Source organism: Oncorhynchus keta, chromosome 28 (assembly GCF_023373465.1).
Source record: "Oncorhynchus keta strain PuntledgeMale-10-30-2019 chromosome 28, Oket_V2, whole genome shotgun sequence".
In the NCBI taxonomy this organism is placed as follows: domain Eukaryota; kingdom Metazoa; phylum Chordata; class Actinopteri; order Salmoniformes; family Salmonidae; genus Oncorhynchus; species Oncorhynchus keta.
In genome coordinates, this window is record NC_068448.1 from 8,875,347 (window position 1) to 8,898,685 (window position 23,339).

At 47.2% G+C, this 23,339-nt stretch overlaps 1 protein-coding gene and 1 long non-coding RNA gene across 4 annotated transcripts in view; both read left to right on the forward strand.

The window, feature by feature from the left end:
• LOC118360454 (copine-8-like) overlaps nucleotides 1–23,339 on the forward strand; it is a 228,852-nt gene that overhangs the window by 110,164 nt on the left and 95,349 nt on the right. For all 3 annotated transcript variants that reach the window (XM_052484728.1, XM_052484726.1, XM_052484727.1), the window contains one exon: nucleotides 19,742–19,805. In XM_052484728.1, coding sequence (XP_052340688.1) covers nucleotides 19,742–19,805 — 64 coding nt within the window. The remainder of the gene's footprint in view (nucleotides 1–19,741; nucleotides 19,806–23,339) is intronic.
• Nucleotides 21,715–22,225, forward strand: LOC127913165 (uncharacterized). Its single transcript, XR_008084947.1, has 3 exons — nucleotides 21,715–21,806; nucleotides 22,076–22,105; nucleotides 22,136–22,225. It is a non-coding gene; the product is annotated as an uncharacterized LOC127913165 (long non-coding RNA).

Consider the following 23,339-nt stretch of genomic DNA (forward strand, 5'->3'; position numbering starts at 1 on the left):
ATGTCGTCGACCTTCTTTTCAAAATGGTTGACGAAGTCATCTGCAGAGAGGGAGGAGGGGGATTCAGGAGGGAGGAGAAGGTGGCAAAGAGCTTCCTAGGGTTAGAGGCAGATGCTTGGAATTTAGAATGGTAGAAAGTGGCTTTAGCAGCAGAGACAGAGGAGGAAAATGTAGAGAGGAGGGAGTGAAAGGATGCCAGGTCCGCAGGGAGGCGAGTTTTCCTCCATTTCCGCTCGGCTGCCCGGAGCCCTGCCTTTAACCGACAGTATCACAGACACCTTTAACCAACAGTATCACAGACATCTTTAACCGACTGTACACAGACATCTTTAACCGACAGCATCACAGACATCTTTAACCGACAGCATCACAGACACCTTTAACCGACAGCATCACAGACACCTTTAACCGACAGCATCACAGACACCTTTAACCGACAGCATCACAGACACCTTTAACTGACAGCATCACAGACATCTTTAACCGACAGCATCACAGACATCTTTAACCGACAGCATCACAGACATCTTTAACCGACAGCATCACAGACATCTTTAACCGACAGTATCACAGACACCTTTAACCGACAGTATCACAGACACCTTTAACCGACAGCATCACAGACATCTTTAACCGACAGCATCACAGACACCTTTAACCGACAGCATCACAGACACCTTTAACCGACAGTATCACAGACATCTTTAACCGACAGCATCACAGACATCTTTAACCGACAGCATCACAGACACCTTTAACCGACAGCATCACAGACACCTTTAACCGACAGTATCACAGACATCTTTAACCGACAGCATCACAGACATCTTTAACCGACAGCATCACAGACATCTTTAACCGACAGCATCACAGACATCTTTAACCGACAGCATCACAGACATCTTTTGCCAAAACACGGTGAAGGAGATAAGGTAACATTATTTATCTAATCTGTCAAACCATTTAGAATGATCAAATAAAGCAATTACATTTTACATTCTTAACACAGTGTCAGACTCAGGTCTTCTCGTAACAGATACAGCATGTTAGCACAGTGTCAGACTCAGGTCTTCTAGTAACAGATACACCAAGCAGGCCAATACCATATGGAGATTTTTACCCCCCATCCCCACTGAGAATCATTTTACATGACAATAGTTCCATCTCTGGAGCTGCCGTCATCAAGCCAAATATCCCCAGATTCATCTGTCTTTCTGAGGGTGTTCTCCTTTCTAAAGTCTTGTTTGATCCTCAGTGCTTTCTGTGGTGAGGAACAGGGAGCAGGAGGGAGGAGGGAGGAGGGAGGAGGGAGGGGGAGGCAGGAGGGATGATGGGAAGAGGGAGGATGAGGAGAGGGAAGAGGGGGAGGGGGAGGAGAAGAAGGAGGATGAGAAGAGGGAGGATGAGGAGAGTGAAGGGGGGGAGGAGAAGAAGGAGGATGAGAAGAGGGAGGATGAGGAGAGGGATGGCTACTTCATTGACAGTCTGTTCATCTGGCTGTGGTTGAAACCCACCTGAGGTTCTGATGGGGGACATCAGTCTGCATAACGCACTAACGTGTCATCAGCCTTCAAAGGACCGTATGTTTTCTGTGTCTATTGAGAGCCAAGGGAAGCCCCAGTGGCTCAGTTACAATATGCCTGTAGACTAGAGTGTCATACTGCAAGTGTCACTTAGCACGGTAGTTAGTACTGTCCATCTGCCCCTGCAGTGTTAGTAGTCACAATACATTGTCCGTGTCATAAATAGCACCCTATATACCTATGTAGTGTACTACGCTGTAGAAAAACATATAGTCCAACTACCACGCTGTTAACAGGCTGAACCAGCAATGAAAACAGACAGGCCTCTCCTTGCCACTCTACTAGGGTGTGGGTGTGTGTGTGTGGGTCTGTGCCTGCGTTGTTGTGTGGTTGTGTGTTTGTGCGTGTGTGTGTGTGTGTGTGTGTGCCTGCGTTGTTGTGTGAATGTGTGTGTGTGTGTGTGTGTGTGTGTGTGTGTGTGTGTGTGTGTGTGTGTGTGTGCCTCGTCTTGTAGGCCACCAGCCATCACTGTGCAGTATGTGTTACACCTCTCCATGCGATGCCACACAAACAGCTGCTAGCTCGATGTAGTACTGAGGTGTTTGTGACATGGTGGAGAATAACAGTCAGTTTCTGGATAACACGAAGGCTTGATAATGTATGTGATATCAACAGAGGTATATTTTCAGGGGTGATTTAAATATTGACTGGCTTTCATCAAGCTGCCCACTGATCCAAAGCAGTATCCAACTCCATCAAATGTAGTGATCATAATATAGTGTATAAGAGGTCATACAATACGTTTTGTAGTGATTCCTATGTTGATGATGTAAATAAGATTTGTTGGTTCGTGGTGTGTAATGAGGAGCAAACAGACACTGCACTTAACATATTTATGAAATTACATATTCCAATTACCAATAAGCATGCACCCATTAAGAAAACGACTGAGAAGAAAACGGTAAAATCCCTGTGGATTGATGAAAATGACTGAGGATGATAGTGGATGATATTGAGGATGATAGTGGATGATATTGAGGATGATAGTGGATGATATTGAGGATGATATTGAGGATGATAGTGGACGATATTGAGGATGATATTGAGGATGATAGTGGACGATATTGAGGATGATAGTGGATGATATTGAGGATGATAGTGGATGATATTGAGGATGATAGTGGATGTTATTGAGGATGATAGTGGACGATAGTGGACGATATTGAGAATGATAGTGGATGATATTGAGGATGATAGTGGATGTTATTGAGGATGATAGTGGAAGATAGTGGACGATATTGAGAATGATAGTGGATGATATTGAGGATGATAGTGGATGTTATTGAGGATGATAGTGGAAGATAGTGGACGATATTGAGGATGATATTGAGAATGATAGTGGATGATAGTGGATGATATTGAGGGTGATAGTAGATGATATTGCCACTCCTAGCCATCTCTTCAATCCAAGCCTACCCCCCCAGGCCTGGAAGGAAGTAAAAGACATTCCAATACCCAAGATAAGAAAAGCACCCTTTACTGTCTCAAACATCCAACCAAATCAGCCTGTAACCAGCCCATAGTAAACGTTTGACCAGATACAGTGCTGTGTTCAGCACACTTATAGGGAAGGACATTCAACATGCACGGCACTTGAACAAATTACTGATGTTTTTCTGAGAGAAATAATTGATAATAAAAAATATTATGGTAGCTGTTTTGTTAGACTTCAGTGCAGCTTTTGACATTATTGATGATAATCTGCTGCTGGTAAAACGGATGTGTTATGGCTTTACATCCCCTGCTATACTGTGAATTGAGAGTTACCTGTCTAACAGAACACAGAGGGTGTTCTTTAATGGAAGCCTTGCCAACATAATCCAAGTAGAGTCAGGCATACGCCAGGGCAAATCAAATCAAATCCAATTTTATTTGTCACATACACATGGTTAGCAGATGTTAATGCGAGTGTAGCGTAATGCTTGTGCTTCTAGTTCCGACAATGCAGTGATAACTAACAAGTAATCTAACTAACAATTCCAAAACTACTGTCTTATACACAGTGTAAGGGGATAAAGAATATGTACATAAGGATATATGAATGAGTGATGGTACAGAGCAGCATACAGTAGATGGTATCGAGTACAGTATATACATATGAGATGAGTATGTAGACAAAGTAAACAAAGTGGCATAGTTAAAGTGGCTAGTGATACATGTATTACATAAGGATGCAGTCGATGATGTAGAGTACAGTATATACGTATGCATATGAGATGAATAATGTAGGGTAAGTAACATTATATAAGGTAGCATTGTTTAAAGTGGCTAGTGATATATTTACGTCATTTCCCATCAATTCCCATTATTAAAGTGGCTGGAGTTGGGTCAGTGTCAATGACAGTGTGTTGGCAGCAGCCACTCAATGTTAGTGGTGGCTGTTTAACAGTCTGATGGCTTTGAGATAGAAGCTGTTTTTCAGTCTCTCGGTCCCAGCTTTGATGCACCTGTACTGACCTCGCCTTCTGGATGATAGCGGGGTGAACAGGCAGTGGTTCGGGTGGTTGATGTCCTTGATGATCTTTATGGCCTTCCTGTAACATCGGGTGGTGTAGGTGTCCTGGAGGGCAGGTAGTTTGCCCCGGTGATGCGTTGTGCAGACCTCACTACCCTCTGGAGAGCCTTACGGTTGAGGGCGGAGCAGTTGCCGTACCAGGCGGTGATACAGCCCGCCAGGATGCTCTCGATTGTGCATCTGTAGAAGTTTGTGAGTGCTTTTGGTGACAAGCCGAATTTCTTCAGCCTCCTGAGGTTGAAGAGGCGCTGCTGCGCCTTCTTCACGACGCTGTCAGTGTGAGTGGACCAATTCAGTTTGTCTGTGATGTGTATGCCGAGGAACTTAAAACTTGCTACCCTCTCCACTATTGTTCCATCGATGTGGATAGGGGGGTGTTCCCTCTGCTGTTTCCTGAGGTCCACAATCATCTCCTTAGTTTTGTTGACGTTGAGTGTGAGGTTATTTTCCTGACACCACACTCCGAGGGCCCTCACCTCCTCCCTGTAGGCCGTCTCGTCGTTGTTGGTAATCAAGCCTACCACTGTTGTGTCGTCCGCAGCTGTTTAGGCCCCTTTTACTTTTTTTCGACCGTTACTAATGACATGCCACTGGCTCCGAGTAAGGCCTGTGTGTCTATGTATGCTGATGACTCAACACTAAACACATCCTGCTCACTATACCTTATCCAACCTATTAGTTCCACCACCCACACATGTGATGACATCTCCTGGTTTCAATGATGTTTCTAGAGACAATATCTCTCTCATCATCACTCAATACCTAGGTTTACCTCCACTGTATTCACATCCTACCGTACCGTTGTCTGTACATTATACCTTGAAGCTATTTTATCGCCCCCAGAAACCTCCTTTTACTCTCTGTTCCAGACGTACTAGACGACCAGTTCTGATAGCCTTTAGCCGTACCCTTATCCTACTCCTCCTCTGTTCCTCTGGTGATGTAGAGGTGAATCCAGGCCCTGCAGTTTCTAGCTCCACTTCTATTCCCCAGGCGCTCTCTTTTGACGACTTCTGTAACCGTAATAGCCTTGGTTTCATGCATGTTAACATTAGAAGCCTCCTCCCTAAGTTTGTTTTATTCACTGCTTTAACACACTCTGCCAACACGGATGTTCTTGCTGTGTCTGAATCCTGGTTTAGGAAGACCACCAAAAATTCTGAAATGTCTCAAAAAACAAGTCTCTATAGACCACCCTCTGCACCCAGCTGTGCTCTGGACACCATATGTGAACTGATTGCCCCCCATCTATCTTCAGAGCTTGTGCTGCTAGGCGACCTAAACTGGAACATGCTTAACACCCGAGCCATCCCACAATCTAAGCTTGATGCCCTCAATCTCACACAAATTATCTATGAACCTACCAGGTACCTCCCCAAAGCCGTAAACACGGGCACCCTCATAGATATCATCCTAACCAACTCTAAATACACCTCTGCTGTCTTCAACCAAGATCTCAGCGATCACTGCCTCATTGCCTGCATCCGTAATGAGTCAGCGGTCAAACGACCTCCACTCATCACTGTAAAACGCTCCCTGAAACACTTCATCGAGCAGGCCTTTCTAAACGACCTGGCCGGGGTATCCTGGAAGGATATTGATCTCATCCCGTCAGTAGAGGATGCCTGGTTAGTTTTTTAAATGCCTTCCTAACCATCTTAAATAAGCATGCCCTATTCAAGAAATTTAGAACCAGGAACAGATATAGCCCTTGGTTCTCCCCAGACCTGACTGCCCTTAACCAACACAAAAACATCCTCTGGCGTTCTGCATTAGCATCGAACAGCCTCCGTGATATGCAGCTTTTCAGGGAAGCTAGAAACCATTATACACAGGCAGTTAAAAAAGCCAAGGCTAGCTTTTTCAAGCAGAAATTTGCTTCCTGCAACACAAACTCAAAAACATTGTGGGACACTGTAAAGTCCATGGAGAATAAGAACACCACCTCCCAGCTGCCCACTGCACTGAAGATAGTAAACACTGATAAATCCACTATAATTGAGAATTTCAATAAGCATTTTTCTACGGCTGGCCATGCTTTCCACCTGGCTACCCCTACCCCGGTCAACAGCACTGCACCCCCCACAGCAACTCGCCCAAGCCTTCCCCATTTCTTCTTCTCCCAAATCCAGTCAGCTGATGTTCTGAAAGAGCTGCAAAATCTGGACCCCTATAAATCAGCCGGGCTTGACAATCTGGACCCTTTCTTTCTAAAATGATCTGACGAAATTGTTGCCACCCCTATTACTAGCCTGTTCAACCTCTCTTTTATGTCGTCTGAGATTCCCAAAGATTGGAAAGCAGCTGTGGTCATCCCCCTCTTCAAAGGGGGAGGGACACTCTTGACCCAAACTGCTACAGACCTATATCTATCCTACCCTGCCTTTCTAAGGTCTTCGAAAGCCAAGTCAACAAACAGATTACCGTCCATTCCGAATCTCACCATACCCTCTCTGCTATGCAATCTGGTTTCAGAGCTGGTCATGGGTGCACCTCAGCCACGCTCAAGGTCCTAAACGATATCTTAACCACCATCGATAAGAAACAATACTGTGCAGCCGTATTCATTGATCTAACCAAGGCTTTCGACTCTGTCAATCACCACATCCTCATCGGCAGACTTGACAGCCTTGGTTTCTCAAATGATTGCCTCGCCTGGTTCACCAACTACTTCTCTGATAGTGTTCAGTGTGTCAAATTGGAGGGTCTGCTGTCCCGTCTCTATGGGGGTGCCACAGGGTTCAATTCTTGGACCGACTCTCTTCTCTGTATACATCAATGATGTCGCTCTTGCTGCTGGTGAGTCTCTGATCCACCTCTACGCAGACATTCTATATACTTCTGGCCCTTCTTTGGACACTGTGTTAACAACCCTCTAGGCGAGCTTCAATGCCATACAACTCTCTTCCATGGCCTCCAATTGCTCTTAAATAGAAGTAAAACTAAATGCATGCTCTTCAACCGATCGCTGCCTCCACCTGCCCGCCTGTCCAACATCACTACTCTGGACGGCTCTGACTTAGAATATGTGGACAACTACAAATACCTAGGTGTCTGGTGAGACTGTAAACTCTCCTTCCAGAGCCACATCAAACATCTCCAATCCAAAGTTAAATCTAGAATTGGCTTCCTATTTCGCAACAAAGCATCCTTCACTCATGCTGCCAAACATACCCTTGTAAAACTGACCATCCTACCAATCCTTGACTTTGGCGATGTCATTTACAAAATAGCCTCCAATACCCTTCTCAACAAATTGGATGCAGTCTATCACAGTGCCATCCATTTTGTCACCAAAGCCCCATATACTACCCACCATTGCGACCTGTACGCTCTCGTTGGCTGGCCCTTGCTTCATACTCGTCGCCAAACCCACTGGCTCCTTGTCATCTACAAGATCCTGCTAGGTAAAGTCCCCCCTTATCTCAGCTCGCTGGTCACCATAGCATCACCCACCTGTAGCACACGCTCCAGCAGGTATATCTCTCTGGTCACCCCCAAAACCAATTATTTCTTTGGCCGCCTCTCCTTCCAGTTCTCTGCTGCCAATGACTGGAACGAACTACAAAAATCTCTGAAACTGGAAACACTTATCTCCCTCACTAGCTTTAAGCATCAGCTGTCAGAGCAGCTCACAGATTACTGCACGTGTACACAGCCCACCTATAATTTAGCCCAAATATCTACCTCTTTCCCTACTGTATTTATTTTATTTTATTTATTTATTTTGCTCCTTTGCACCCCATTATTTTTATTTCTATTTTGCACATTCTTCCACTGCAAATCTACCATTCCAGTGTTTTACTTGCTATATTTTATTTACTTTGCCACCACGGCCATTTTTTTGCCTTTACCTCCCTTATCTCACCTCATTTGCTCACATCGTATATAGACTTGTTTATACTGTATTATTGACTGTATGTTTGTTTTACTCCATGTGTAACTCTGTGTCGTTGTATGTTTCGAACTGCTATGCTTTATCTTGGCCAGGTAGCAGTTGTAAATGAGAACTTGTTCTCAACTAGCCTACCTTGTTAAATAAAGGTGAAATAAAAAAATAAAAACACGAAACACGTCAGCAAGTGACGTCACTGCAACACTTAACAAAGAGCTGCAGTCAGTTTCAGAATGTGTGGCAAGAAATAAGTTATTCTTAAATATTTCATAAACTGAAAGCATCGTATTTGGTACGAATCATTCACTAAACCCTAATCCTCAACTAAATCTTGTAATGAATAATGTGGAGATTGAGTAAGTTGAGGAGACTAAACTGCTTGGAGTAACCCTGCATTGTAAACTGTCATGGTCAAAACATATTGATACAACAGTAGCCAAGATGGGGAGAAGTCTGTCCATAATAAAGCGCAGCTCTGCCTTCTAAACAACACTATCAACAAGGCAGGTCCTACAGGCCCTAGATTCTACCTTCTAAACAACACTATCAACAAGGCAGGTCCTACAGTGCCCTAGATTCTACCTTCTTAACAACACTATCAACAAGGCAGGTCCTACAGGCCCTGGTTTCTACCTTCTTAACAACACTATCAACAAGGCAGGTCCTACAGGCCCTAGTTTCTACCTTCTCAACAACACTATCAACAAGGCAGGTCCTACAGGCCCTGGTTTCTACCTTCTTAACAACACTATCAACAAGGCAGGTCCTACAGGCCCTAGTTTCTACCTTCTCAACAACACTATCAACAAGGCAGGTCCTACAGGCCCTAGTTTCTACCTTCTCAACAACACTATCAAAAAGGCAGGTCCTACAGGCCCTAGTTTCTACCTTCTAAACAACACTATCAACAAGGCAGGTCCTACAGGCCCTAGTTTCTACCTTCTCAACAACACTATCAACAAGGCAGGTCCTACAGGCCCTTGTTCCTACCTTCTCAACAACACTATCAACACGGCAGGTCCTACAGGCCCTGGTCTTGTCACACCAAGATTACTGTTCAGTAGTGTGGCCAGGTGCCACAGAGGGACTTAGGAATATTACAATTGGCCTAGAACAGGGCAGCACGGCCCTTAAATGTACACAGAGAGATAACATTAATAATATGCATGTAAATCTCTCCTGGCTCAAAGTAGAGGAGAGATCGACTTCATCACCACTTGTTTTTGTAAGAAGTGTTGACAAGCTGAATGCACCGAGCTGTCTGTTTAAACTACTAGCACACAGCTCAGACACCCATCCATACCCCACACAACATGCCACCAGAGATCTCTCCACAGTCCACAAGTCCATAACAGACTATGGGAGGCGCACAGTACTACATAGAGCCATGACTACATGGAACGCTATTCCACAGAACTACATAGAGCCATGACTACATGGAACTCTATTCCACAGTACTACATAGAGCCATGACTACATGGAACTCTATTCCACAGTACTACATAGAGCCATGACTACATGGAACGCTATTCCACAGTACTACATAGAGCCATGACTACATGGAACTCTATTCCACAGTACTACATAGAGCCATGACTACATGGAACTCTATTCCACAGTACTACATAGAGCCATGACTACATGGAACTCTATTCCACAGTACTACATAGAGCCATGACTACATGGAACTCTATTCCACAGTACTACATAGAGCCATGACTACATGGAACTCTATTCCACAGTACTACATAGAGCCATGACTACATGGAACTCTATTCCACAGTACTACATAGAGCTATGACTACATGGAACTCTATTCCACAGTACTACATAGAGCCATGACTACATGGAATGCTATTCCACAGTACTACATAGAGCCATGACTACATGGAACTCTATTCCACAGTACTACATAGAGCCATGACTACATGGAACTCTATTCCACAGTACTACATAGAGCCATGACTACATGGAACTCTATTCCACAGTACTACATAGAGCCATGACTACATGGAACTCTATTCCACAGTACTACATAGAGCCATGACTACATGGAACTATATTCCACAGTACTACATAGAGCCATGACTACATGGAACTCTATTCCACATCAGGTAACTAATCAGATAAAAAACAAACATAAAAAATCCAACTGCCTTAATTTAGCTGGACTCCAGGAAGAGTAGCTGCTGCCTTGGCAGGAACTAATGGGCATCCTTAATAAATACAAACAATCCTCCCAATGTAATTAATGAATGATAGAGAGGGAGAGAGATTAATGTTGTTACATTTGTTTGTTTATTTCACTTGCTTCGGTAATGTAAATATATGTGTCCCATACCAATATAGATTGGATTTACTTAACTATGTACCTAGTCAACCTCTAACTCAGCTCTAGCCATCATAAAGGAAATAATGAATGTGTTCAATAATGGATTATGTCTTGACCCCCCCACACACACACGCGCATGCACTACATGGAAAACACACATACCCTACCCTACCCAACCCCGCCCAGACTCAATATGGTGGTGATCTCATACCCTACCCTACCCCCCATCACACACACACGCGCATGCACTCACATGGCACAAACACACATACCCTACCCTACCCAACCCCGCCCAGACTCAATATGGTGGTGATCTCATACCCTACCCCCCATCAGATAAAAAACACACACTGCCATGCACTCACTAGCTGCTGCCTTGGCACAAACACACATACCAATCTACCCTACCCAACCCCGATAGAGACTCAATATGGTGGTGATCTTTGTTTGTTTATTTCATACCCTACCCTACCCCATCAACACACACGCGCATGCACTCACTTGCGCACAAACACACATCAACCCTACCCTACCCAACCCCATAAAGACTCAATATGGTGGTGATCTCATACCCTACCCTACCCCCCATCACACACACACGCGCATGCACTCACTCGCGCACAAACACACATACCCTACCCTACCCAACCCCGCCCAGACTCAATATGGTGGTGATCTCATACCCTACCCCCATCACACACACACGCGCATGCACTCACTCGCGCACAAACACACATACCCTACCCTACCCAACCCCGCCCAGACTCAATATGGTGGTGATCTCATACCCTACCCCCCCCCCAATCACACACACACGCGCAAGCACTCACTCGCGCACAAACACACATACCCTACCCTACCCAACCCCGCCCAGACTCAATATGGTGGTGATCTCATACCCTACCCTACCCCCATCACACACACACGCGCATGCACTCACTCGCGCACAAACACACATACCCTACCCTACCCAACCCCGCCCAGACTCAATATGGTGGTGATCTCATACCCTACCCTACCCCCCCATCACACACACATACCATGCACCCACTCCGCACAAACACACATACCCTACCCTACCCAACCCCGCCCAGACTCACACATGGTGGTGATCTCATACCCTACCCCCCATCACACACACACGCGCATGCACTCACTCGCACAAACACACATACCCTACCCTACCCAACCCCGCCCAGACTCATTATGGTGGTGATCTCATACCCTACCCTACCCCCCCCACACACACACGCGCATGCACTCACTCGCGCACAAACACACATACCCTACCCTACCCAACCCCGCCCAGACTCAATATGGTGGTGATCTCATACCCTACCCTACCCCCCCATCACACACACACGCGCATGCACTCAATCGCGCACAAACACACATACCCTACCATACCCAACCCCGAATTATTTGTTTGGATTATAATTAATGGACATTTTTTCTAAGGTTTTATATATATTTTTCATTATGGTAAATCAAGTCTGACATTTTAAGATGGAAATTACAAACTCTAGAAGTATTTTTAGACCTTGAACACACTACCATTTGAGATTGGGTCCTCTGAGAGAGGGTAAGGGAGGAAAACGATCCCAGTGTGGATAAAGCTCCCTAGTAACCTGGTCCCAGTGTGGATAAAGCTCCCTAGTAACCCGGTCCCAGTGTGGATAAAGCTCCCTAGTAACCCGGTCCCAGTGTGGATAAAGCTCCCTAGTAACCCGGTCCCAATGTGGATAAATCTCCTTAGTAACCCGGTCCCAGTGTGGATAAAGCTCCTTAGTAACCCGGTCCCAGTGTGGATAAATCTCCTTAGTAACCCGGTCCCAATGTGGATAAATCTCCTTAGTAACCCGGTCCCAGTGTGGATAAATCTCCTTAGTAACCCGGTCCCAGTGTGGATAAATCTCCTTAGTAACCCGGTCCCAGTGTGAATAAAGCTCCTTAGTAACCCGGTCCCAATGTGGATAAATCTCCTTAGTAACCCGGTCCCAGTGTGGATAAAGCTCCTTAGCAACCCGGTCCCAGTGTGGATAAATCTCCTTAGTAACCCGGTCCCAATGTGGATAAATCTCCTTAGTAACCCGGTCCCAGTGTGGATAAAGCTCCTTAGTAACCCGGTCCTATTGTGGATAAAGCTCTTTAGTAACCCGGTCCCAGTGTGGATAAAGCTCCCTAGTAACCCGGTCCCAGTGTGGTTAAAGCTCCCTAGTAACCCTAATAAATCTCCTTAGTAACCCGGTCCTAGTGTGGTTAAAGCTCCCTAGTAATCCGGTCCCAGTATGGATAAAGCTCCCGAGTAACCCGGTCCCAGTGTGGATAAAGCTCCTTAGTAACCCGGTCCCAGTGTGGATAAAGCTCCTTAGTAACCCGGTCCCAGTGTGGATAAAGGTCCTTAGTAACCCGGTCCCAGTGTGGATAAAGCTCCTTAGTAACCCGGTCCCAGTGTGGATAAATCTCCTTAGTAACCCGGTCCCAGTGTGGATAAAGCTCCTTAGTAACCCGGTCCCAGTGTGGATAAAGCTCCCTAGTAACCCGGTCACAGTGTGGATAAAGCTCCTTAGTAACCCGGTCCTAGTGTGGTTAAAGCTCCCTAGTAACCCGGTCCCAGTATGGATAAAGCTCCCTAGTAACCCGGTCCCAGTGTGGATAAAGCTCCTTAGTAACCCGGTCCCAGTGTGGATAAAGCTCCTTAGTAACCCGGTCCCAGTGTGGATAAAGGTCCTTAGTAACCCGGTCCCAGTGTGGATAAAGCTCCTTAGTAACCCGGTCCCAGTGTGGATAAATCTCCTTAGTAACCCGGTCCCAGTGTGGATAAAGCTCCTTAGTAACCCGGTCCCAGTGTGGATAAAGCTCCCTAGTAACCCGGTCCCAGTGTGGATAAAGCTCCCTAGTAACCTGGTCCCAGTGTGGATAAAGCTCCCTAGTAACCCGGTCCCAGTGTGGATAAAGCTCCCTAGTAACCCGGTCCCAGTGTGGATAAAGCTTGAATTATGTTAGTCTGACATGTCTGATGCTTTCCTAAGGAAGACTAGAGTAAATACATCTAGTCTCAATAAGGGGAGTTCGAGAAGCTGTCTGCATTATACAGTCATCTATGTTTATAGGATCCATCTATACGATCCTAGGAGTTCAGAGAGAATGACAACAGTGAAGGTTAATGGACTGAGTTCTTCAGCCAAACATCTAAATGATTCACGAGGTGTCATTTATTACACTACTGTACAGACAGATAAGAGAAGAAGGAGTGGAGGAGTTGTCATCCCTCCATGTATCTAAATGTCCTTGGCTGTGTTCATGGCCTTTTTCTATTTCATCATCTGACTTCACTTATCCTAGGTTTGATTCTGGAGTGCCAGACGAGGCAAGGGTTTACACTTTTGGGACTATTCCATTGGTTCTATGCAAAGCTAATTTGAGCACAGCTAAAGTATTTGGAACGAACAAATACTATTTGAACCCAGGTCAGGCTACAGAACACACCATCAGACGGAGCCGTCAGAACGCACCATCAGACGGAGCCATCACTCAGCTAAGATCATCTGTCACAGCTGGACGGGAGTTCTGCTACAAGCTTGACCTTCTAATCATAGGCCTCCCTCTAGAGAGAGAGAGAGAGAGTTTGTGTTGTGTGTGTGTGTGTGTGTGTGTGTGTGTGTGTGTGTGTGTGTGTGTGTGTGTGTGTGTGTGTGTGTGTGTGTGTGTGTGTGTGTGTGTGTGTGTGTGTGTGTCCTGCTAGGGGCTTCCAGCCAGGAGCCCACTACGACCCACATCCTTCTTTGTTTGTCTGGGAGGATAGACGGCCTTGTGTCTGGGAGGATGGACAGCCTTGTGTCTGGGAGGATGGACAGCCTTGTGTCTGGGAGGATGGACAGCCTTGTGTCTGGGAGAATGGACAGCCTTATGTCTGGGAGGATGGACAGCCTTATGTCTGGGAGGATAGACAGCCTTATGTCTGGGAGGATAGACAGCCTTATGTCTGGGAGGATAGACAGCCTTATGTCTGGGAGGATAGACAGCCTTGTGTCTGGGAGGATGGACAGCCTTATGTCTGGGAGGATAGACAGCCTTGTGTCTGGGAGGATGGACAGCCTTGTGTCTGGGAGGATGGACAGCCTTATGTCTGGGAGGATGGACAGCCTTATGTCTGGGAGGATAGACAGCCTTATGTCTGGGAGGATAGACAGCCTTATGTCTGGGAGGATAGACAGCCTTATGTCTGGGAGGATGGACAGCCTTATGTCTGGGAGGATAAACAGCCTTGTGTCTGGGAGGATGGACGGCCTTGTGTCTGGGAGGATAGACAGCCTTGTGTCTGGGAGGATAGACAGCCTTATGTCTGGGAGGATGGACAGCCTTGTGTCTGGGAGGATGGACAGCCTTGTGTCTGGGAGGATGGACTGCCTTATGTCTGGGAGGATAGACAGCCTTATGTCTGGGAGGATGGACAGCCTTATGTCTGGGAGGATAGACAGCCTTATGTCTGGGAGGATAGACAGCCTTATGTCTGGGAGGATAGACAGCCTTGTGTCTGGGAGGATGGACAGCCTTGTGTCTGGGAGGATGTACAGCCTTGTGTCTGGGAGGATGGACTGCCTTATGTCTGGGAGGATAGACAGCCTTATGTCTGGGAGGATGGACAGCCTTATGTCTGGGAGGATAGACAGCCTTGTGTCTGGGAGGATAGACAGCCTTGTGTCTGGGAGGATAGACAGCGTTGTGTCTGGGAGGATAGACAGCCTTATGTCTGGGAGGATAGACAGCCTTATGTCTGGGAGGATAGACAGCCTTGTGTCTGGGAGGATAGACAGCCTTGTGTCTGGGAGGATAGACAGCCTTGTGTCTGGGAGGATAGACAGCCTTGTGTCTGGGAGGATAGACAGCCTTGTGTCTGGGAGGATGGACAGCCTTGTGTCTGGGAGGATAGACAGCGTTGTGTCTGGGAGGATAGACAGCCTTATGTCTGGGAGGATAGACAGCCTTATGTCTGGGAGGATAGACAGCCTTGTGTCTGGGAGGATGGACAGCCTTGTGTCTGGGAGGATGGACAGCCTTGTGTCTGGGAGGATAGACGGCGTTGTGTCTGGGAGGATAGACAGCCTTATGTCTGGGAGGATAGACAGCCTTATGTCTGGGAGGATAGACAGCCTTATGTCTGGGAGGATGGACAGCCTTGTGTCTGGGAGGATAGACAGCCTTGTGTCTGGGAGGATAGACAGCGTTGTGTCTGGGAGGATAGACAGCCTTATGTCTGGGAGGATAGACAGCCTTATGTCTGGGAGGATAGACAGCCTTGTGTCTGGGAGGATAGACAGCCTTGTGTCTGGGAGGATAGACAGCCTTGTGTCTGGGAGGATAGACAGCCTTGTGTCTGGGAGGATGGACAGCCTTGTGTCTGGGAGGATAGACAGCGTTGTGTCTGGGAGGATAGACAGCCTTATGTCTGGGAGGATAGACAGCCTTGTGTCTGGGAGGATAGACAGCGTTGTGTCTGGGAGGATGGACAGCGTTGTGTCTGGGAGGATGGACAGCCTTGTGTCTGGGAGGATAGACAGCCTTATGTCTGGGAGGATGGACAGGCTTGTGTCTGGGAGGATAGACAGCCTTGTGTCTGGGAGGATGGACAGCCTTGTGTCTGGGAGGATAGACAGCGTTGTGTCTGGGAGGATAGACAGCCTTATGTCTGGGACGATAGACAGCCTTATGTCTGGGAGGATAGACAGCCTTATGTCTGGGAGGATGGACAGCCTTATGTCTGGGAGGATGGACTGCCTTATGTCTGGGAGGATAGACAGCCTTATGTCTGGGAGGATGGACAGCCTTATGTCTGGGAGGATAGACAGCCTTATGTCTGGGAGGATAGACAGCCTTATGTCTGGGAGGATAGACAGCCTTATGTCTGGGAGGATGGACAGCGTTGTGTCTGGGAGGATGGACAGCCTTATGTCTGGGAGGATAGACAGCCTTGTGTCTGGGAGGATAGACAGCCTTATGTCTGGGAGGATAGACAGCCTTGTGTCTGGGAGGATAGACGGTGTTGTGTCTGGGAGGATAGACAGCCTTATGTCTGGGAGGATGGACAGCCTTGTGTCTGGGAGGATGGACTGCGTAGTGTCTGGGAGGATGGACTGCCTTGTGTCTGGGAGGATGGACAGCCTTGTGTCTGGGAGGATGGACAGCCTTGTGTCTGGGAGGATAGACAGCCTTGTGTCTGGGAGGATGGACAGCCTTGTGTCTGGGAGGATAGACAGCCTTGTGTCTGGGAGGATGGACGGCGTTGTGTCTGGGAGGATGGACAGCCTTATGTCTGGGAGGATGGACAGCCTTGTGTCTGGGAGGATGGACAGCCTTGTGTCTGGGAGGATGGACGGCCTTGTGTCTGGGAGGATAGACAGCCTTGTGTCTGGGAGGATAGACGGCGTTGTGTCTGGGAGGATAGACAGCGTTGTGTCTGGGAGGATGGACAGCCTTGTGTCTGGGAGGATAGACAGCCTTGTGTCTGGGAGGATGGACAGCCTTGTGTCTGGGAGGATGGACAGCCTTGTGTCTGGGAGGATGGACGGCCTTGTGTCTGGGAGGATAGACGGCGTTGTGTCTGGGAGGATGGACAGCCTTGTGTCTGGGAGGATAGACGGCGTTGTGTCTGGGAGGATGGACAGCGTTGTGTCTGGGAGGATGGACAGCCTTGTGTCTGGGAGGATAGACAGCCTTGTGTCTGGGAGGATAGACGGCGTTGTGTCTGGGAGGATGGACAGCCTTGTGTCTGGGAGGATGGACGGCCTTGTGTCTGGGAGGATAGACGGCCTTGTGTCTGGGAGGATGGACAGCCTTGTGTCTGGGAGGATGGACAGCCTTGTGTCTGGGAGGATGGACGGCCTTGTGTCTGGGAGGATAGACGGCCTTGTGTCTGGGAGGATGGATAGCCTTATGTCTGGGAGGATGGACGGCCTTGTGTCTGGGAGGATAGACGGCCTTGTCAGAAGCAGACAGGAGATGCATTCCTTGCATCCCAAATGGCACCCTATTCCCTTTAAGGGGCTCTGGTCAAAAGTCTAAAGTAGTGCACTACATAGGGAATAGGGTGTCATTTGGGACAGGGTAGTTGATACGCTGTCCTTCTCCTCCTCCTCTCTGTGGCCACAGTGTTGGTGGTTTGGACCTTTTTCAACCCATTGAACTCATCTAGTCACAGTGAAAGCTGAGAGGCTTGGTGATTGGATGGCAATTGATGCAAACCAACCCCCCTGTGGTATCCAGTTGAAATAGCATTTGCTGGACACTCCTGAGCCCTGCTGTTGTTGGTCTGTCTGAAATAGATTGGCAGCCATTGAAGAGATGGAGGAGAGGTCAACAGTGTTTGTTTGGAGTTTCTACATGAACTTCCTGGTGTGTGTGTCTGTGTCTCTGTTTGTGTGTGTGTGTGTGTGTGTGTGTGTGTGTGTGTGTGTGTGTGTGTGTGTGTGTGTGTGTGTGTGTGTGTGTGTGTGTGTGTGTGTGTGTGTGTGTGTGTGTGTGTGTGTGTGTGTTTGTGTGCCTCGTCTTGCAGGCCACCAGCCATCACTGTGCAGTATGTGTTACACCTCCCCATGCGATGCCACACAAACAGCTGCTGTATTCTCCTGTCTGGCAACAGGAGAATACACTGTAGTCTGGGAACAGGAGAATACACTGTAGTCTGGGAACAGGAGAATACACTGTAGTCTGGGAACAGGAGAATACACTGTAGTGTGGGAACAGTCTAATTCTACTGTGGGCTGGGAACATTCTAAATCCTACTGTGGGCTGGGAACAGTCTAATTCTACTGTTGGCTGGGAACAGTCTAATTCTACTGTGGGCTGGGAACAGTCTACTTCTACTGTGGGCTGGGAACATTCTAATTCTACTGTGGGCTGGGAACAGTCCACAGTGGGCTGAGAACAGTCTAATTCTACTGTGGGCCGGGAACAGTCTAAATTCTACTGTTGGCTGGGAACAGTCTAATTCTACTGTGGGCTGGGAACAGTCTACTTCTACTGTGGGCTGGGAACATTCTAATTCTACTGTGGGCTGGGAACAGTCCACAGTGGGCTGAGAACAGTCTAATTCTACTGTGGGCCGGGAACAGTCTAAATTCTACTGTTGGCTGGGAACAGTCTAATTCTACTGTGGGCTGGGAACAGTCTACTTCTACTGTGGGCTGGGAACATTCTAAATCCTACTGTGGGCTGGGAACAGTCTAATTATACTGTGGGCTTTGAACAGTCTACTTCTACTGTGGGCTGGGAACATTCTAAATCCTACTGTGGGCTGGGAACAGTCTAATTCTACTTTGGGCTGGGAACAGTCCACAGTGGGCTGAGAACAGTCTAATTCTACTGTGGGCCGGGAACAGTCTAAATTCTACTGTTGGCTGGGAACAGTCTAATTCTACTGTGGGCTGGGAACAGTCTACTTCTACTGTGGGCTGGGAACATTCTAAATCCTACTGTGGGCTGGGAACAGTCTAATTCTACTGTGGGCTTTGAACAGTCTACTTCTACTGTGGGCTGGGAACATTCTAAATCCTACTGTGGGCTGGGAACAGTCTAATTCTACTGTGGGCTGGGAACAGTCTACTTCTACTGTGGGCTGGGAACAGTCTAATCTACTGTGGGCTGGGAACAGTCTAATTCTACTGTGGGCTGGGAACAGTCTACTTCTAATGTGGGCTGGGAACAGTCCACAGTGGGCTGAGAACAGTCTAATTCTACTGTGGGCTGGGAACAGTCTAAATTCTACTGTGGGCTGGGAACAGTCTACTTCTACTGTGGGCTGGGAACATTCTAAATCCTACTGTGGGCTGGGAACAGTCTAATTCTACTGTGAGCTGGGAACAGTCCACTTCTACTGTGGGCTGGGAACATTCTACTGTGGGCTGGGAACAGTCTAAATCCTACTGTGGGCTGGAAACAGTCTACTTCTACTGTGGGATAGGAACAGTCTACTTCTACTGTGGGCTGGGAACAGTCTACTTCTACTGTGGGCTGGGAACATTCTACTGTGGGCTGGGAACAGTCTAAATTCTACTGTGGGCTGGGAACAGTCTACTTCTACTGTGGGCTGGGAACAGTCTACTTCTACTGTGGGCTGGGAACAGTCTACTTCTACTGTGGGCTGGGAACATTCTAAATCTCCTGTGGACTGGGAACAGTCTAATTCTACTGTTCATCAAAGAAAACATCAAGACAGATTGCAGCGCACTTTTAGGGAGTTTATAAGAGACAGTCCTCCCCAGTGCTGTTTGGTTCCTGAATGTGGAGGATTCACAGAGAAAAGAGGAAAGGTGGAAGTCCCATTATAATGCACGGTCATGTCAACACTAAATGTAATGAGTACAGGATGGAGCTTTTATCTCTGTTTCTCTCTCTCTCTCTCTCTCTTTGTTTTGTAGTGGTATCCCTGGAAAGAAATGTGGCACCATCATCCTTTCAGTCGAGGAGCTGGGGAACTGCAGAGTAAGTGAAAAATATTTAACTGTTACCTTTTTTCCGTACAGTCAATCAACGCCATTCAAATAGTGTACAGTACATCAACATAATGCTTTTAAAATGTTCAACTCATTGTCAAGACATAAGATAGAAACCTCTACTGCATGTGTCAGCTAGGCCATAGAGAATAACCAGAGACTATTAGTGATAGTTTGGGGCTGGGACACATAGGAAGATAGAAACCTCTATTGTTTGTGGGCTCAGCTAGGCCATAGAGAATAACTCAGAGACTCTATTCTACTGATAGTTTGGACAGCACTTTTAGGAAGATAGAAACCTCCCCTGCTGTGTTCAGCTAGGCCAGAGAAAAGAGGAATAACCCAGATAATGACTATTCAGTAAATGATAGTTTGGACACATAGGAAGATAGAAACCTGGCACTCATGTTTCAGTCAGCTGGGGAACCATAGAGAAAAATAACCAGAGACTATTAGTTAAAATGATAGTTTGGACACATAGGAAGATAGAAACCTCTACTGCATGTGTCAGCTAGGCCATAGAGAATAACCAGAGACTATTAGTGATAGTTTGGACACATAGGAAGATAGAAACCTCTACTGCATGTGTCAGCTAGGCCATAGAGAATAACCAGAGACTATTAGTGATAGTTTGGACACATAGGAAGATAGAAACCTCTACTGCATGTGTCAGCTAGGCCATAGAGAATAACCAGAGACTATTAGTGATAGTTTGGACACATAGGAAGATAGAAACCTCTACTGCATGTGTCAGCTAGGCCATATAGAATAACCAGAGACTATTAGTGATAGTTTGGACACATAGGAAGATAGAAACCTCTACTGCATGTGTCAGCTAGGCCATAGAGAATAACCAGAGACTATTAGTGATAGTTTGGACACATAGGAAGATAGAAACCTCTATTGTTTGTGCCTAATAACCCATCTATTAGCGATGTGTTGAGCCATAGGAATATTGTATCCATACGTATTGTGAATATCAGACCCATATACTGCATCAAAAAACAACTACGATTGAAATGAGAAGTAGGCATTGGTCTGAAGCCGAAAAGAAAGGAAATTCACATGAGCACCCCAATGTCTACTTCACCCATGCTCTACCAAGGTTTTCCAGTACACAGCGTTGACCTACTACAGTAGCTATTTTGGTCTATTGTACTTCAAACAATGTGTATGCAGGTTGCTTAGGATTCAAACCTTCTCAAATCATCATTAGTTTGTAGCTTTGCTTGTAGCTTGCCTCTCATCTGACTGGTGTTAGCTCGCTACTAGCGTTGTTGCTGCGCTAGTGACTAGCCGAACCCAGACCAAGTGCTTTGGTCCAGTTTTAGAACTCTGATATTCAGCACAAAAGATGTTAGCGTTGTCAGAAATGCTACAAAAATATAGCACATCGTTGTTTCTTAATAATGGATGGAAAATAGAATGTGAGAGTGATAAATTATACATTTAATCAAAACTGTTGCGACCTACAAAGGTATTTGCAAGACTAATGATCACTTCATGGATGCTGTAGTCTGGTTCTTATCCAATGTCTATATATGGAGTGAGGTCAGGGCAAGACATTTTCTTTTTTTTCTAATGCTAACCACCTTGTTAACAATCCGGTATGTGGTTCTCGGGAAACGGCCGGACGGCTCATGATGAGAGGCGAGGAGGAGTGTGTTGTGTACCTCCAATCAACTTGATTTGCAAATTTTCATTGATATTTGTGTCATATTGGCTTAGATATGATGGTATGGAGATTTGAATTTAACATTGAGCTTTAACCAATGCATATACAGTACTATATATTATAGGTCTTCACGGGTCTAAAAGGTTGCACCCATTCCGAAATTGATCTTTTTTTAAATATAGAGACCCACTCCAAACGGACCCGACAACTAGACCCATTCCGTATAGACCTAAAGCAGAAAAGCTACTTTATTAACTGGAGCTGATAAAGTGTGAGGGAGAGGAGGGAGAGAGAGATGAGGCTCTAACAGAGGAGGTAGAGAAAGGTGAGGCTCTAGCAGGGGAGGTAGAGAGAGGTGAGGCTCTAACAGGGGAGGTAGAGAGAGGTGAGGCTCTAGCAGGGGAGGTAGAGAGAGGTGAGGCTCTAACAGGGGAGGTAGAGAGAGGTGAGGCTCTAGCAGGGGAGGTAGAGAGAGATGAGGCTCTAGCAGGGGAGGCAGAGAGAGATGAGGCTCTAACAGAGGAGGTAGAGGAGATGAGGCTCTAACAGAGGAGGCAGAGAGAGATGAGGCTCTAACAGGGGAGGTAGAGAGAGATGAGGCTCTAGCAGGGGAGGTAGAGAGATGAGGCTCTCTAGCAGGGGAGGTAGAGAGAGATGAGGCTCTAGCAGGGGAGGTAGAGAGAGGTGAGGCTCTAGCAGGGGAGGTAGAGAGAGGTGAGGCTCTAGCAGGGGAGGTAGAGAGAGTTGAGGCTCTAACAGGGGAGGTAGAGAGAGGTGAGGCTCTAGCAGGGGAGGTAGAGAGAGATGAGACTAGCAGGGGAGGTAGAGAGAGATGAGACTAGCAGGGGAGGTAGAAAGAGATGAGGCTCTAACAGGGGAGGTAGAGAGAGATGAGGCTCTAGCAGGGGAAGTAGAGAGAGATGAGGCTCTACCAGGGGAGGTAGAGAGAGATGAGGCTCTAGCAGGGGAGGTAGAGAGAGATGAGGCTCTAACAGGGGAGTTAGAGAGAGATGAGGCTCTAGCAGGGGAGGTAGAGAGAGATGAGGCTCTAACAGGGGAGGTAGAGAGAGATGAGGCTCTACCAGAGGAGGTAGAGAGAGATGAGGCTCTAACAGGGGAGGTAGAGAGAGATGAGGCTCTAGCAGGGGAGGTAGAGAGAGATGAGGCTCTAGCAGGAGAGGTAGAGAGAGATGAGGCTTTAACAGAGGAGGTAGAAAGAAATGAGGCTCTAACAGAGGAGGTAGAAGGAGATGAGGCTCTAACAGAGGAGGCAGAGAGAGATGAGGCTCTACCAGGGGAGGTAGAGAGACATGAGGCTCTATCAGGGGAGGTAGAGAGATGAGGCTCTAGCAGGGGAGGTAGAGAGAGATGAGGCTCTAGCAGGAGATGTAGAGAGAGATGAGGCTCTAGCAGGGGAGGTAGAGAGAGGTGAGGCTCTAGCAGGGGAGGTAGAGAGAGATGAGGCTCTAACAGGGGAGGTAGAGAGAGATGAGGCTCTAGCAGGGGAGGTAGAGAGAGATTAGGCTCTAGCAGGGGAGGTAGAGAGAGATGAGGCTCTAGCAGGGGAGGTAGAGAGAGGTGAGGCTCTAGCAGGGAAGGTAGAGAGAGATGAGGCTCTAACAGGGGAGGTAGAGAGAGATGAGGCTCTAGCAGGGGAGGTAGAGAGAGATGAGGCTCTAGCAAGGGAGGTAGAGAGAGATGAGGCTCTAGCAGGGGAGGTAGAGAGAGATTAGGCTCTAGCAGGGGAGGTAGAGAGAGATGAGGCTCTAGCAGGGGAGGTAGAGATAGGTGAGGCTCTAGCAGGGAAGGTAGAGAGAGATGAGGCTCTAACAGGGGAGGTAGAGAGAG